This window comes from Oncorhynchus kisutch, linkage group LG8, assembly GCF_002021735.2.
Source record: "Oncorhynchus kisutch isolate 150728-3 linkage group LG8, Okis_V2, whole genome shotgun sequence".
Classification (NCBI taxonomy): domain Eukaryota; kingdom Metazoa; phylum Chordata; class Actinopteri; order Salmoniformes; family Salmonidae; genus Oncorhynchus; species Oncorhynchus kisutch.
Window position 1 is genome coordinate 46546677 of NC_034181.2, and position 18286 is coordinate 46564962.

General features: G+C 40.3%; 1 protein-coding gene across 1 annotated transcript; it reads right to left on the reverse strand.

Annotated features, from left to right (window-relative positions):
* Positions 1-15423: 15423 nt before the first annotated feature.
* On the reverse strand, positions 15424-16278 carry LOC109894854 (protein atonal homolog 1-like). The gene has a single exon (XM_020488522.1). It carries the CDS (start codon positions 16276-16278, stop codon positions 15424-15426), a length of 855 nt encoding a protein of 284 aa, XP_020344111.1.
* Between the last annotated feature and the right edge of the window lie 2008 nt (positions 16279-18286).

Genomic DNA, 18286 nt, shown 5'->3' on the forward strand with positions numbered 1-18286 from the left:
AGGTCATCTGACTGTGTAGGTGGTCTCATTGATGTAATTCAAGGACAATAATGTTATGTCATCGTTCAACATTTTCAGACAGTTTATCAGACTTTTGGGATTGATATGGCATTCGGCAATTGCATTTACATGTGTTGCACTTGCATTCAGTAGCGTCTATGAACCACATGATTATTAAGGCATACATGTATGAAAAGGTGTATACTTATGTTACATGTACAGTATGTAGTTATGTCCTTGTGATATACTTGTCTATTAATATGATGTTTTATGTTATGTTTTATGTTTTGTGTGGACCCCAGCAGTACCTAATGGGGATCCTAATAAAATACTAAATACGGTGATGGACATTCCTGCAGCGTAGCTAGCTATGTGTCATCTATTATAGAACATAGGTTTCATCAGTGAGGTCTTTGTCACCCATCACATATGGGTTACTATCCAGGTTTGCATGTGCATGTATGCTTTGTATATGGGTCTACTTGGCAGCTATTAAAGGTTAGGTGTGGAGAACATTGCTAGCCTTTGGTGTCAAGTGTGTGGGTTGGTGCGTAGGCTGTCCCGTTTGGCAACACACGACCCCACAGTCCTCACCCAGGTCAGACCTTTTGACTTCCTGCTCAGAAGGAGTTCCCTCGTGTTCAAAGGTGTGAGAGTGGAAAAGTGCCTCTAGCGCAATCACTTCCAAAATGATGGGCTTCTTTTTCACGTCCCCCCCCCAGTCAAACTGCACTCCATTACATCTCTTAAGGGGGGCTGCACGCTCAAAGTAAGCCAACCCCTGTGGAGGTCATAATGTGTCAAAAGAGGAAATAGCTATACAGTTGAGGTGTTTCCTATATGGATCGGATACATACACACACGCACGCACATACGCATGCACGCACGCACGCACGAACGCACACACACACACACACACACACACACACAAAGCATGTAACTGATGCTTACCGAGCATTGAGAATGAGGATAATGGGCTTACCATTGTGTGCTTTTGAATAGGACGGTTACCCAAGAAGACTCATGTTAGTCCATGTACATTTGCTTTGAAGGTGGCAGACAAAAAATGACAACCCCAGTAAGAACAATGCCTGGTAGACCACTAGAGTCTTCAACCACTCGAGTCTTTAATGCACAGAGACAAATGGACATCCGCTACATTCCCATCCAGAAACGTCAAGAAGTGTGTTTGAGCTAGGCTCCACACAATGGGAACCACAGCATGGGCATCATTCATCAATATCTACCAAAATAGCTCATCCCAAACATTAGGAACACCTTCCTAATGTTGAGTTGCAACCCCCCCCCCCCCCTTCCCCTGACACGAACCGGTGCGCCTGGCACCTACCACCATACCCCGTTCAAAGGCACTTCAATTTTTCCACCCTCTGAATGGCACACATACACAATCCATGTCTTAATTGTCTCAAGGCTTAAAAATGTTTCTTTAAAAATCCTTCTCCTCCCCTTCATCTACACTGATTGAAGTGGATTTAACAGGTGACATCAATAAGGGATCATAGCTTCCACCTGTATTCACCTGGTCAGTCTATGTCATGGAAATAGCAGGTGTTCTTAATGTTTTGTATACTCAGTGTTTATTTGAAGAAGTAATCCGCAATCTATTTTAGGGCTGGCAATGCCTTGGCTTCAAGACCCTCTGGTCACCTCTCTCCTGATATTTTGCACATCTTAGACAAACATGAAGGCATTTCCATGATCTATCACCTGCAAACTTTTGAAGAGCTGCCTCAAGATTTTTGGGAAACATGGAGTTTGCATTGATAACAGACAACAGACCTGGTGTTCTTCGGAAGTTAATGCATTATTCACGCCTCTTACTCATTGGCTCATGTGACCGTCTCTATTATTTCCCCCACCCTGCTTAGATAACAATCTTTTTAAAAGGACACAAAGCAGTCCCCATATCTAGATATGCTTGCAGGTGTGTGAATGGCTCCACACAAACACTCCACACTCGCCCACACTTACCATGGCGGCCATTAATATTTCAATAGCAGCCCTTACAGGTGAGCTGGACCAAGGTGGCTGTGCTCTCTGCGTGGCCAGCTGCCTTATGTGGACCTGAGTGTGGGCTAGGCTACGCTAATACAGGGACCATAGACACTTGATGCTGCTCTGCCGCTCTGCACTGCAGCAGTTTAGCAACAGTTCTAATGGGCATTGCATAGTGATGGAAAGAATATCATCACAATATCATATTTTTCATTTGTGTCTTGTCCCTCTGCATGTTGCTGTAGCTTTGCCATTTTCCGTCCCCCTCACTCTCTCTCTCTCCTAGGTCCTGTGTTTTGTTGCTCTTTCTTTTAACCCATTGCTCTCCTCTCTCCTTCAGCAGATGGGGGGTACAGCCCAGTTCTACCCTTTGTTTTGGAGTCCCCAGAGAGTACAAGCTTTTTGGACTGCTGAACTCCATTTCTCGAACAATATTCAAGGGCCTCTCTTTTCATTTTAGAAAGCCATGGAATGCACTTGCTTCTGAATCAGTTTGAATTACATTTTGGCCAGTTGCTTGGACTCTTATGGGACAGTATAATTGCACATGATATCACTCCTCAATGCTGATGGAGAGAATATGATTAAATATCAGTAGTTTTATTCTTCCAAAGACAATATTAATTCATTGGAAACTTCAAAAATTTGATGTTTTGGAGTCCACAAAGTACATTAGCTACCAAGCTGGAGTAACAGAAACAATACCAATGCAATGTTATGATTAGCATAATAAAAGTTGAGGATCTTTTTCATTACACCGTTACACAGACCAATTTGTGTGGGTGGCAAGTGCAACAAGAGTTTATTGTAATTTCGCTGCCTTTTTTACCACTATAACTGTAATCACTTTTACAAAAAAAAGTTTTTAAAAAAGGACTAATAAAGTTCAAGTATTGTAGCCACCCAAAATCACCCATCAACTTTGTTGCCATTCATGTATGGCTATAGACAGACTGATAGAGAGTGTGACTGACAGCATGCAAAAAACTGAAAGGATGTTGTTAAAACATGATGGTGCACGTGAAGCAATAGGATACTTGCACGAGTGTTGCGTCTCAGGTTCTCTCCTTGCCCCACTGTTACGCAAGAAGGGTATGAAATGGCTGTTTTTATTTTTCAGAACACCCACATCTACATTTGTTATGAGTGAAACCTAAAAATCTTGTCTCCCAGCTGTTTTGGAGACATTTGTATTTGAATTGGCATGATACCCAGTGCTAGCTTTCACTTTTTGGGGGCCTTAAGCGAAATTTGGTTGGGGGGGGGGGGGTCAAAAACAAATACCCTCTTGCGGGGTCACACTCTACACATTTTGCCATGGGGCGGAGAGAAAATGTTGCAATTTTATTTAATATTTCATGCAATTATAATTTTCCCATGAAGAAGAGAGAATGCTTGCAGTTTTAAAGCAAATTTTCTACAATTCTACACATTTTGCCATGGGATGAAGAGAATTTGGGGGGATTTTAAAGCACATTTCCTGCAATTCTACACATTTTGCCATGACGTTAATTATATCTGACTGAGAGTGATTAAGAAAATCTATGGGGCGTGCCCCACGTGCCCTGCGTGCCTGGTCGGTATTGAGTATGAATACTACAATGGATGCCAAAGGAAGCCAGGCTTCCCCAAAATATTTACCAAGAGAAAAATAATAAAAACATACTAAATAATTTATGCAAGGGAATCCAGCGAGTATTTGGCCTCCACAAAAAAAAAAAATTGCCAATCAGCATTGAGCTAAACTGCGTGAGCTCAGTTGTGAATAATCCTGGCACATCCAAAAAAAAAGTGTCAATGGAAGCCAGTTTGGATTTGTCTTCACACCAATCACATCAAAAGCAAAAAAAAAATTGAATTGTTGCATCTCATTGTGTCGTTGTCCTCCGGTGGCTAGCTAACTAGCTAAAATGGTCTCTTTCCTAAATTAGCATGGACGGAGATAGGGATTTGGACATGTGGTTTTACTTAGGCCTAATTCTCCGTACAGGCCAATGATTATAACAGTGATTCTGATCCAACCATAAATTCATACATTGTGCCCTTGACCTGAGAGGATGAAAGTTCAACATGTAGCTAGATGTAGTAGGCTAATGTTAACTAGCTGGCCTGTCTCATCATTGCCCATGAAAGTAAGCGGCTAGTGAGCGAGCATTTTAACCAGGTAGCCTAGGACAAAAAAAACTAAAAGCATGTACTGTATGAAAGAGTCATATAACATTTAGGCAACATGTTAGAGGAGGATGGCATTGGCGTTTCACTACAAGTAGGGTGAGTCAACATGTTATTTTTACTTGCACGCGCGCATGCGCACACACACACACACACACACAAATTTGTACCATGGACAGCCACATAATATTTAGATTACGTTGATTGGACTAAAAAGTTGTTTGTATCTTTTAGTTGTCACTGTATTAGACTTAGCAGAGGTGATTAGATGGTGTTGAAATGTTGAAGATGAAATGGTGCTGGAATAGTAGAGGCAGCACCTGTTTTCTTTGCGACTTGGGGTAACTCTCCGTGGATCTAAATAAATAGTGGTTTAGTAGTCCGAAAAGTTAACTTGCTTTAACTTGCTTTACCATACTGTAGGTCATTTAACTGGTAGTTACATGCAATATGTTTTGTGATGAAAAAAAGGTATGGTTGAATTTATTCTGCCACTGTATCTTCTTATTGTCTCGGCCTTAGGCCTATATATCACGATCTCAAGGCATGTGAACTAGCAGGATATAGAGAAAACGATGCAATTATCACAACACATAGGTTGTAATATGGCTTTTTTTCCCTGGCTTGGCTTCCCTGGTGATCTTACCCACTCACTGCTACTGCTGGCTAGACTAACTTACAAATATATATTTAAAAAACTGCACAAACAACCAGATGTCGAACTTGCACCTTGTGTGTTAAACAATTCTAACTCTCAACTCCACCACCGGGCACACACTGAGTTCCTAAAAAAGAAAGAAATGTATGTTTATTTTAGATTTTTTGGGTAGACCGCTCCTGTCGCTTATGCCTGGAGCCGGCCTTATGATACCATGAGTGGAGATGCATAAAGATTAGGTAGCCTACACCGGGACATAAATGGAGGTGGGCAACCACCGAGCACACACTTGAATCAACGTTGTTTCAAGGTAATTTATTAACGTATTGTGACGTGGAATACATGTGAAAATTCCAACAAAGGATTATGTCATCATCGTAACAAAAATTAAACATAGACAAAACTTGTATAAAATACGTTGAATTTGTACCTTTAAAACAACGTCAGATCTTCAACATTGTATCCACTATCACTAGGCTGGGCAGCCCCTCCTACTGGAGAACTAATCTATCTACAGCTACCCTTTGGTCTCCCATTCAGGGTTTTAACCAAGTCCAGACATGCTATTTGTCACTATTACCAACGTGCCATAGTGAGAAAGATTTCTGGGAGATCTCTACTAAAAATCTAAATAGATTCACTGGTGCTATTGAAGTCATTCCAAACGGTAGGTTTAACAGAGCAAATTAAACGTGACCATACTTTATAAGTCATATATCATCTATGATGCTATTTAGGCCTATATTGCATTTGCAAAGTCATCAACAGCTATTGTCTCAATTCAACATAGAATGCAACTTAAAATAGACAGTACAATAGGCATAGGGTTTCAAGCTTTGGTTGATTTCAGATGAAATTTAGTGATATCGAATTATGTTTGGTGGTCAACTCAACCAAATATCAACATTTGAAGGAAATGTGCCTTCTGCTTGGATTGTTCCACTGATTTAGCCTGTCTTTAATTCCAGTTTGTCTACAAATGAATAATTGATACGTTGGATTCGGGTCCCAATCTCAACCAAAAATCTGAGTTAAATAATAAGACTGAATCAAATTAAACTTTATTTAAAGTGCATTTAAAGTTTGATTTGATTTAGTCCTATTCTTTAACCTAGATTTTTGGTTGAGACGAAGATGCAAATCCAACATATCAATTATTCATTTGTAGACAAACCAGAATTGAGTCAGTGGCACAGATGGAACTATCTAAGCTGAAATACAATAAATGGACTATTTACTTGAAGACAAGTTAACAAATTATGTTGGATTCAACTCAACCAAAAATAAAAGTGAAAGAATGGGATTAGGCCAGTGGCTCAGATAGAACTATCCAAGCAGTAGATACACATCCTGTAAATGTTGGTATTTGGTTGCTTTGTCAACCAAACACAATTCAATATTACTTTTGTAACACAGTGAATAGCTTAAAGTTAAGGCTATCTTAAAAACCATGTAACATTCAGTCTTAATTGGTAACACATCCATGGCCACATTTTGAGGTTACTATAACTATAAGTGTATTATTTTGTAATCATATAAAGCGCGCAGGTTGAAGATTGCATGCATAGGTTCTTGCAGGTCTGTGCAAATCTTCACAATTGCTTCTACATAGACTTTCTGAATGACATTGATCACTTGCACTTACTTTTAAGTAATCTCAACTCCAATCCAGGTCATTTGGTTATGCTATTAGATGAAGCACAGTAATAACACATTCATATGTTGTATAAATAAACAAAATATCTGACAATGTATTCCCATTTTAACTTTGCTGTACGTTTAAATGGATGAAATATCCGTGATAGACATTTGGGTGACAACTAAACTAAAAACCAGACATGGTTGAAATCCTAGTGATAGCACATTGGAAACTTCTTTGTCTGTCTCTTTAAGTGGGTGAATATAGGTTGTGATCGCATTGATCAACGTCTGAACCAAATATTACCCAATTATCAACATTGAAATGAGGTGGTCTGCCCATAGCATAACTTGCATTTTAGTGTTATTTTTGAGGATTTCCCGAGACACACGTTACTGTCAGTCTGGACTTTGACTCAATGAAATAAGTTTTTAACAAAATAAATAGTTGTGAAAAAAGTATTGGTAATAGGTAACTTTATTGGCCATACAACTTGAAAACACTAACTTCCAACACGGTTGCCACTGCCAATGCTTTTCTTCCCCATTAAATGAGCAAGGTTATTTGTGAGATTTCATGAAATAGGCATTTCACTTTGACAACTTTTGAATTTGGTTTGTTCTTAAAAAGAGTGGTGTTTAAATGTATTGTGGACGAATAAAAAGAAGGAAGTAGAAAACATTTGCTGATATCGGCTACAGATATAAGTAGTCTATAGGTTCGGAACGCAGACATCAGTACGCTACTATAGCTATACGATAGACCTGAGCACCGCTGGAAATCCGATAATTTAACAGTTATAGCGGGTCACTAGAGCCGAGCAAGTACAGATGGCTGCTTTGTTCAAAACCAGATAAAGGTGTATGGATAAATTCTCTAAATAATTTAACACCCCATTATTGTCTATTATTCTCCACGTTAATCTGAATCACGGGGCACACTGTACAATTGGTTAAAACCAGAGGGAGGGAGCAGAAGCGGAAGGTATTTTACAAAAACAAACATTTTTCAACACTTTTCGATAAACTCCTTTCCACAGAGTGTGCTCATCCACTAAACATGTTGCCTCCATATGATCGTATAGAGCAGTGGTTCGCAAACGTTTTATAGTCCCGTAACACCTTCAAACATTCAACCTCCAGCTGCGTACCCCCTCTAGCACCAGGGTCAGCGCACTCTCAAATGTTGTTTTTTGCCATCATTGTAAGCCTGCCACACACACTATACGATACATTTATTAAACATTAAACATAAGAATGAGAGTTTTTGTCACAACCCGGTTCAAGGGAATTGACAAAGAGCTCTTAAAGGACCTGGGCACAAATAATAATATAATAATAATCAATAATTTTGCTCTTTATTTAACCATCTTACATATAAAACCTTATCTGTTCATCGAAAATTGTGAATAACTCACCACAGGTTAATGAGAAGGGTGTGCTTGAAAGGGTGCTCATAACTCTGCAATGTCTGCTTGTATTGGAGAGAGTCTCAGTCTTAGATAATTTTCCACACACAGTCTGTGCCTCTATTTAGTTTTCATGCTAGTGAGGGCTGAGAATCTACTCTCACATAGGTATGTGGTTGCAAAGGGCATCAGTGTCTTAACAGTGTGATTTGCCAAGGCACAGCCCAATCCAGAAACCTGGCAATTGCTTCTGATTAAAATCCATTTTCACGGAACCGCTTGTTGCAATTTCGATGAGGCTCTCTTGTTCAAATATCGGTATGTGGACTCTAGGCAGGGCATGAAAAGGATAACGAATCCAATTGTTTGTGTCGTCCGTTTCGGGGAAAGTACCTGTGTAGTTGCGCACCCAACTCACTCAGGTGTTTCGCTATATCACATTTGACATTGTCTGTAAACTTGGGTTCATTTGCACACACAAAAAATCATACAATGATGGAAATACCTGTGTGTTGTCCTTGTTAATGCAGACAGAGAAGTTTCCCAACTTCTTAATCATAGCCTCAATTTTGTCCCGCACATTGAATATGGTTGAGGAGAGTCCCTGTAAACTTAGATTCAGATCAGGCAAGAAAAAACATCATCCAGATAGGCCAGTCATGTGAGAAACTCGTCATCATGCAAGCGGTCAGACAAGTGAAAATTATGGTCAGTAAAGAAAACTTTAAGCTCCTCGCTCAATTCCCCAAAAAGTGTCAATACTTTGCCCCTTGATAACCAGCGCACTTTTGTATTTTGTAAAAGCATTACATGGTCGCTGCCCGTATCATTGAATAGTGCAGAAAATATATGACAGTTCAGTGGCCTTGCTTTAACAAAGTTAAACATTTTTACTGTAGTGTCCAAAACGTCTTTCAAGCTGTCAGGCATTCCCTTGGCAGCAAGAGCCCCTTGGTGGATGCTGCAGTGTACCCAAGTGGCGTCGGGAGCAACTGCTTGCACACGCGTTACCACTCCACTGTCTCCCTGTCATGGCTTTTGCGCCATCAGTACAGATACCAGCACATCTTGACCACCAAAGTGGTCACAAAGCTGTCCAGTACTTTAAAAATATCCTCTCCATTTTCCAGTGGTTTGCAGAAGAGGATGTCTAACTTTATTGACCCCCCATAAATGTAACGGATATATACCAGGAGCTGTGCCAAGCCCGCCACGTCTGTTGACTCATCCAGCTGTAAAGCATTGAATTCACTGGGTTGTATGCAAAGCAGTAATTGTTTCAAAACATCTCCTGTCATGCCACTGATGCATCATGAAGTCATTGTCTGTATAATTCTTTTGGCCTTTTCCCCCAGCATTGTCCCAGCCATATCCACAATAGTATGGGGCTTGCCTTTCCTAGCCACTCAGTATCTCACAATATAAGAAGCTTCTAGACCCTTCTTATTAATGGTATCTGTTGCTTTTATACATGTTTTACTACTCAAAAGAAATCTTAATTCTCTTTCAAAAAACTCCCGTGGTTTATTTTTCAAATTGGCATGTTTTGTTTCTAAATGTCTGCGCAAGAGTGAAGGTTTCATCGAGTTGTGAGATAGTACTTTTGTCCATACAACACACTGGCTGAGGAAAGGCACTACTCCCAATATAAGTGAACCCCAAATCAATGTAGTTCTCATAATATTTGCGCCTCTTCAATGGACCAACATCCCTGTCTGTTGTTCGGTGCTTTCCCGGGTAAGGGGGCAGTAGCTCTTCTGCTGCATCAGATTCTCAACAAGTGTCCATGCTAGCTGGGCTAACAACAAATGTAGAATTACTGACGCTAGCAATGGATGTGCTCATGGAAGCAGAACCACTTGTGTCGTTGACAGGTGCAGGTGTAGTACTGCTGGTAGTCGCAGTACTATCAACATTTAAAAAAAATGTGAATCACATTTTTATTTGGGGTACCCCCAACGGCATTGCACATGTACCTAGTTTGTGAATACCTGCTGTAGAGTACCACAGTATGAGTCATAATACCCATAAAACCTAACAGTCAAACGGAAATGGTTCCAATCATTTTTCCACTATTAATTTTTCCCATAGGGGATTATAGTAACACTTAATAAGTGTTTTCTGTAGTCTTACCCTGGCGTGACGGTTTGATAATTGTGTGAATCTCTCTAGGACCAGATGATTTGTATCAATATACTCGCCTGTATATTCACCTGTAAAAGGAAATGCTAATTAGCTGCTAATGTGGCTATCATAAACAACTATAAATACCATGGTGATCTGGACGAGACTGCCGATTTGAGGCAAAGGTAAGAATCTCTGGATTAACTATCTAATGTTAGCTAAATGTAGTAATTAATAAATTGGCTATATTTCTTTAAATCGACAATTCCCCGAACTGTCTTGTACAAGTTGTAAATTGACACAATACCTGTTTATCAAAGGTTTCAGCTAGAGATGACATGCAGGAGATTGCATTGATTTGAAGTCCTGCATAATGTCTACTTTGATGCTAATTAGCATTTTCAAATATGAGCATAAATAGAGCCGAATATATTGATAAGTCATAGTTGGCAAGTGCTAATGTTAGCTAGGTGGCAAACATTAACTAGGCTAGGAGTTAGAGTTTAAGGTCAGGGTTAAGTTTAGGAGTTAGGTTAAAGGGTTAAGGTTAGGGGAAGGGGAAAGGTTAGCTAACATGCTATGTTGCAAAGTTGCTAATTAGCTAAAATGCTAAAGTTGTCTGTAATGAGATTCAAACATGCAACTTTTTGGCTGCTAGACACTCACTTCATACCTTCTGTCTTATGTAACCGTACCAAAGCTAACATATCATCAGTGGCGATTTTAGCATATAAATCTTGATGGGGCAAACAAACTAAAAATGTGGGATGCATGCCAGCAAAGCCACTACACAACACAACACTAAACAATACATGAATACATGAATTAAACTATAACGGTGACAAACGGTGCCCACAAACCGTTAGGGCCTACATAAAGCTGGCCCAACAGCAGTGGCCCAAAAGCAGTCCCAACACCTTACCACTGCTACACCTGGCTTTCAAATGAGCCTTGTCTGGCAGTGAAACAGTTAATTCAGTCTCATTTACTGTCTTTTTAAAAAACATAGTGGATATGACTGACTTGCTTAAACAAATGTGGTTTCTACTGACAATTGAGATGTACAGACTATGGCATAAGGGGACAACGAATGGATAAGAGGCAATCCGTAATTTCGATGACGAAGTTAATGAGTGAGCGATGACTGATGTCGTCAATATAACTATTTGTTCAGCACTTTTGAAATGTACAGCGACAGAATTCAGAACATGGGCCGTTCTTACAGTGTACTCCCTGTACAACAAGTCAGAACCGTAGCATAAATAAAGGGGGCATATAAACAGACAATGAAAGCTCTTAAAATATTCAATGATTACATTTCTCCAAAACAGGTTATAGGCAAATAAGCACACACCAGCCATGAACGATGTGTTTACAATACCGCGTTGTTGAAAATAGACAAAATTATTAGGGTGAGGCACATGGGCAACTAACAGCTTACTATACAACATACACTTAGTATTACTTTCTTAGCTACAGTGTACATATCTCTCTGGCATCCTACATCATTTATGAAGCAACAGAAGACATTTTTGGACTCACGTTGTTACGATGTGCTTGAACAGGAAAGTGGTCCTTCGTGGGCAAATTTTTTCATCAAAGAGAAAGATGCCGAATTTACAATTCTGATTTGATTGACAGTTCATAACCTATTTTCCCAGTCGTAGCTTGTTTTTCCCGAGTTCGCAGTTGTCTTGAACTCACAGTTAGCCACTGATTCCTTACAAACCAGTTATTGTTGAATTTGCGATTTCCAACTTGTTGTGTAATGTTTATATCCAATGGCCGATGAACACCGATACATTTTATCTATATTTTCTCTTCATTATTTATTTTAATTTGATAAGAATTTAAAAGGATTTGCCACCATTAGACTTGATTCATGATAATGACTGCTAGCTAAGATGGTGAAAGTAAGATGTTGACATGATCAAGCCAATCAAAGCTACTGTACATATAATGTGATTTGACATAATTTCTGTGGCCAATGACCTTGAGCCTTCTTGGAAGGGCATTTGTAATATAACTCTATGGTATGATCCAAAGGGCTGAAATGTTTTGATGTCTTCCCTTACTAAAGACGATTGTGCAAGGTCTTCATGAGTGACATGGGGTGTCCTCGGATGGGGTGTCCTCGGATGGGGTGTCCTCGGACGGGGTGTCCTCGGATGGGGCCACAGTGTCTCCTGACCCCTCCTGTCTCAGCCTCCAGTATTTATGCTGCAGTAGTTTATGTGTCGGGGGGCTGGGGTCAGTTTGTTATATCTGGAGTACTTCTCCTGTCCTATTCGGTGTCCTGTGTGAATCTAAGTGTGCATTCTCTAATTCTCTCCTTCTCTCTTTCTTTCTCTCTCTCAGAGGACCTGAGCCCTAGGACCATGCCCCAGGACTACCTGACATGATGACTCCTTGCTGTCCCCAGTCCACCTGGCCATGCTGCTGTTCCAGTTTCAACTGACCTGAGCCCTAGGACCATGCCCCAGGACTACCTGACATGATGACTCCTTGCTGTCCCCAGTCTACCTGGCCATGCTGCTGCTCCAGTTTCAACTTCCACCTGACTGTGCTGCTGCTCTAGTTTCAACTGTTCTGCCTTATTATTATTCGACCATGCTGGTCATTTATGAACATTGAACATCTTGACCATGTTCTGTTATAATCTCCACCCGGCACAGCCAGAAGAGGACTGGCCACCCCACATAGCCTGGTTCCTCTCTAGGTTTCTTCCTAGGTATTGGCCTTTCTAGGGAGTTTTTCCTAGCCACCGTGCTTCTACACCTGCATTGCTTGCTGTTTGGGGTTTTAGGCTGGGTTTCTGTACAGCACTTTGAGATATCAGCTGATGTACGAAGGGCTATATAAATAAATGTGATTTGATTTGATTTGATTTGACAGAATACTGAGCCAATCATGGCGCAATGCGCCAATTTTTTGCTGGCCAGCCCAGGCACCACAAAAAGCACTGAGCTAGGCTGAAACACCTGTATTTTCGAGCTACCTTACTAAAAAAAAAAAATTGGTATGCAGCTTTATTTACTCAATTATATAGATATATTTTTACATTGTTTGCAATAATAATAATAATAACATGCAAGCACACCAATTTTCTTGTTATATTTTTTTTCTTCAGTTGGGGCTGAATGAATATCATACTAATTTGGGTGTCAAATGTACATTTATTATGTTTACGTCTAGTCTAAGAGACCAGGCTGGCTATACATGAAAATGTCTGCACTGTCGCTTAGTCAAAGCCGAAAATGAATGCATCAAATGAGGGTAAAAGAGTGTGCATCAATTATTTGGAGAGAGAGAGAGAGAGAGAGAGAGAGAGAGAGAGAGAGAGAGAGAGAGAGAGAGAGAGAGAGAGAGAGAGAGAGAGAGAGAGAGAGAGAGAGAGAGAGAGAGAGAGAGAGAGAGAGAGAGAGAGAGAGAGAGAGAGAGAGAGAGAGAGAGAGAGAGAGAGAGTTTGTGTGTGGCTATCTTGCGAGCAAGCAATCAGAAGTGTGCATGTGCATGGCGGGGTTAGAGAGTGAGTCAAGTCCTGAGGGACATAGATCACAGTGTACGGTGGAGACCCGAGCGCTCACCAGCTGACAGCGCGTGTTTTGATGAGGCTATACAACACCTTGGACCACGGGCCTGCCAACAATAGCCTGAAATTAATGCAGACTCCGATTACAATTAATTGTATAAATGTCACCAGAACTCATGATTTTAATACTAGCCTAATCATTTTGAGAGAAGTGCCACTGTTGCTCGAAACACTCAAGTTAGAATGTATAATTGCTGGACCAGACACCCAAACATGGAAAGCGAGCGCTTTGAGGACACGCTGTTCAAAACATCGTTCACTTACATAACTTATCGGAATAATTGAGTGTCCATGCCTTTGATTGATTTGAGATATTTACATGAAGAGAATAAATAAGTATATATATTTTTTACCTTCTGCTTCACCACATCAATGTCTTAACAATGTACTTTAACGATGGAATTAGCTTTCACCCAAGTGTCTTTGGCCTAAGTGGTTGGTTTTCTGAGCCTTCAAAGGATATATTGTATTAGCAAATTATTTCAATTATGATTGATTAAGGATTTGACACCATTTAACATATTTCAAGCCAACAATCAATATCCTACTTAATATGCATAGAATATGCAGGAAAAGGTAAGACAAAACCACAAGAAAATACAAATATATTAGCCTTATACACAAGATAAACCGAATTAACGTGAATATCCACAAGGTCACATAATTGGATTTTGTTTATAAATAAGGAAGTCAACCTGAAGTCGATTATGGTGGATAGAGTAATATTTAAGAATATATATAAAAAAATGAATCATCTAGAGACAGCATATTTATAAATGCATTTTAGATAAGAAGAATAATAATAGCTTCATCATCACAAATAAACATTTTATACATGTGTTATTAAATATTTACACTAGGTTTCATAATTAATATCAGCAAAGCAGGCTATAAGTTAGTTAGAGTTAATATTCCCCTCATTCCCGCAAGTGGTTCTGCATGTCATGCAATGGAAAAAGATTCGTTAACATGGTCCTTCATGGAATAGTTGTATGACAGTTGTGATTTTGAAGTGTTGGATATGTATTTTCCTCGATTAGGATAGTATCAACTTATTGAAACACGAAACAACAGAAAATTATGGTTTTCAGTTTGCTTATTTTATTCTCAAAATCAAAATAAAATTAACCAGTTAATGGTAAATCACTAGGTTTAGAAACATTTGAAATGACACATTTAATTGGAAAAACAATAGAACACAATTAGGAATAAATCAACTTAAATCATCCAATGAAAGCACAGACACATAAATTCATTTAAAGTGAATAGCCAAAAGGCCAAAAAGAACAAAAAATGGCTAAATGAAATATTAAATTGGCATTAGGCCTACTACTACTACAAAAAAAACTGTTGTTCAATAACAAAGTCATGTTGCTCCAAGCCTCTGACTCGTGTTTTAAAGTGCGCATTGTTAACTTTAGAAGTCGCAAACAAATTAATACAGGGACATTTACAAACAAATAAACAATTAAATCATGAGCAGTGTGCTATATGGAAAATATAATTACAAAGGTCTGTACATAAATAATATCACGCAAATTCTTGGAAGACTACGTTTTGTCCATGACGTGGGATTGGGAAAGCCCGTGGCAATGCTGCGCGCGACAGACGACATGGCAAAGGGGTCTTTCCCTGGTCCCGAGGAGACGGTAAATGTAATTGGCAGAACCAAATTAACTGACATAAAATCATCTTTATCTAACAGTTGATCAAATATAACTCTCAAACCAAACAAAATTATTTTGGAAAGCAATCTATTATCGTATAAAATGTAGGCATATGCCAGCAGATATGATTGACACGATTTGAAAGTCTCAATATTTGTGAAGGTTGGAAAGCTTGAGTTCAGAGAGCTCATCTTCGCTCAGGAGCTCCATCTGCATCTCATCCGAGTCACTGAAATGGGAGTGCGGGGAGAACTCTCCGTCACTGCGGTTCGACTGGAGGGAGTCCTTTCTGCTCTCAGAGCTGGAACTGGGTGTCCCCGAGGGAGACCGCATTTCTTGCTCCATCAAAGTAGAGAACGAGCCGTCTTCGACTGGGAATGGGATCCCGTTAAGCTGGACCGGTAGCCCAGTGCCTGCGTCCCTTTGGCAGGTGGAGACGGAGGATCCCCGGGGACTCTCCGTGGCGGACAACAGGTCACACTTTGGCGAGTCCACACCGGGATCCTGGAGCAGGTCCGCCAGCGCGTTGATGTAGATCTGGGCCATCTGCAGGGTATCGTATTTGGAAAGCTTTTTGTCATTGTCGAAAGCAGGGATGACACTGCGCAGCTCGTCAAAGGCATGGTTCAAGCCATGCATCCGTCTCCTCTCCCGCGCATTGGCTGCCTGGCGCCTCACCTTCTGCACAACGTTACCGGGATTGGATGGAGCTCTCTGTCTGCCCTCCTCGGCGCTTACCGATCCCTTAAGCCGACACAAGTCCCGCACTTTGAGCGGACTATTGGAACTCTTTCTAAAATTTGGGCTGTGGCCGGATGTGGGGAACCCGCCTTCCAAGCTGGAGCTGGGCGAGTGCAGCAGGTAGTCGGCGTGTGCCGCACAGGTGCCAGACTGCATGGGAGCCAGCCAGGCGCGTGGGTCACTGCTGTCCATGAGTGCCAGACTTGATGGGTACTCGCTCTGCTCCCCCCTCTCCATTTTCGAGTGCTGCACCTCGCACATCTTTGCGCCTTTGCTCCATTCCTCAACACTGATAACATCCATTTAAAAAAAACTATAAATCAGGTGGCTTGGACTAAAAACTTAGCAAAATATAAAATGCTGTGAAGAACGTTTATTTTGCACACTGTGCTCGCACTATGTCGCGTGCAGGACTCCTTCTCTAGTGTCTCAAGGCGCGGCATCGCTTTAAAAAGCGGCACGCGCCTGGGAGCCCCCTTTCTCAGCTGGTCGCGTGGCGCTTTGACCAATAAGATCACTTGGGGCAGGCGCGTGTTGGCGACCAATGAGAAGTCTCGGAAAACCCGAGAGAGGTTATTATGCCAAGACTGTTTATGATAATGCCTCGGTTTAACTGTTTAACCGCACAAAGGGCAGTCCCTCAGGTCACACGCAGGGATATAGCTATATGGTTAGGAGTGTGGACAGCGCGAGCTTCAGCTCGTGGACTGTTTGAGGATGTCCATGCACCTGTCCAAAACCGCAGGCATGTCAATAACTTCTTTGGCTCCTGAAAAACATCTTCAATAGTAAAGACAGTCATTTCGAAATTGACAATGTAGGCCTATCCCACCGGATAAAAACTGCTTGAATCAACGTCGTAGCACGTCATTTCAACCTCAAAAAATAAAATTGATGACAGTTCAATCGCAAAAAGTCATCAACTTAAGGTAATTTCTTATTTTTTTTCACCCAACCTCCCCTAACCTAAATCCAATAAAGTGGTGACATTTTTTGTTGATTTCACGATGAGTTCACTTTAGTTCACAACTCAACCAAATGTAAACTAGATGTTGAACTGAGGTCTGCGCCCAGTTGTATGCATCTCTTATAAGGGAGGACATAGGACTAAAATCCAGAATAGTGTCATTAAAACCTAAATTTGTCCAACGAAAGTGGATGATCATAAAGCCGTGTCATTAATCATCATCATCAAGTTCCTTGTGGCTATAGGGCCTTTCCTACATTTTGTCCCGGTTGTAAGTTGGTCAACAATGAAATAAAATGAGGTATAAGGCAAAACTTTTGAAATGCTGACAATATTTTCCATAAACAGTACCTTCAGAAAGTATTCAATATTCCATATTTTGTTGTTGCAGCTTGAATTCAAAATGGTTTAAATATATTTTTCTCTCTCTCACCCATCTACAACACAATATTAAAATAATGATAGAGTGAAAACATGTTTATAGACATTTTAGCAAATTTTTTGAACATCAAATATCTCATTTACATAAGTATTCACACCCCTGAGTCAATATATGCTAGAATCACCTTTGGCAGAGATTATAGCTGTGAGACTTTCTGTGGAAGTCTCCAAGAGCTTGCAGACCTGGATTGTACAATATTTTCCTATTATTCCTAAAAAAAATATTAAAGCTCTGTCAAATTGGTTGTTTATCATTGCTAGACAACCATTTTCATGTCTTGCCAAAGTTGCCATAGATTTTCAAGCAGATTTAATTCAAAACTGTAACTCGGCAACTCAGGAACATTCACTGGCTTCTTGGTAAGCAACTCCAGTGTAGATTTGGCCTTATGTTTTAGGTTATTGTCCTGCTGAAAGATGAATTCATCTCACAGTGGCTGGGGGAAAGCAGACTGAATCAGGTTTTCCTCAAAGATTTTGCCTGTTCTTTGCTCCATTCCGTTTATTTTGTATCCTGAAAAACTCCCCAGTCCTTAACGATTAGAAGCATACCCATAACATGATGCAGCCATCACTATGCTTGAAAAATGGAGAGTAGTACTCAGTAATATTGGACTTGCCACAAATATAACACTTTGTATTCAGGACAAAAAGTGGATAGCTTTTTTTTTTAGCAATATGTCTTTGTTGCAGACAGGATGAATGTTTTGGAATATTTTTTCTTCTGTACAGCCTTCCTCTCCTTTTCACTCTGTCAATTAGGTTAGTATTGTGGAGTAATTACAATGTTGTTGATCCATCCTCAGGTTTTGCCTATCACAGCTATTAAACTCTGTAAATGTTTTAAAGTCACCATTGGCC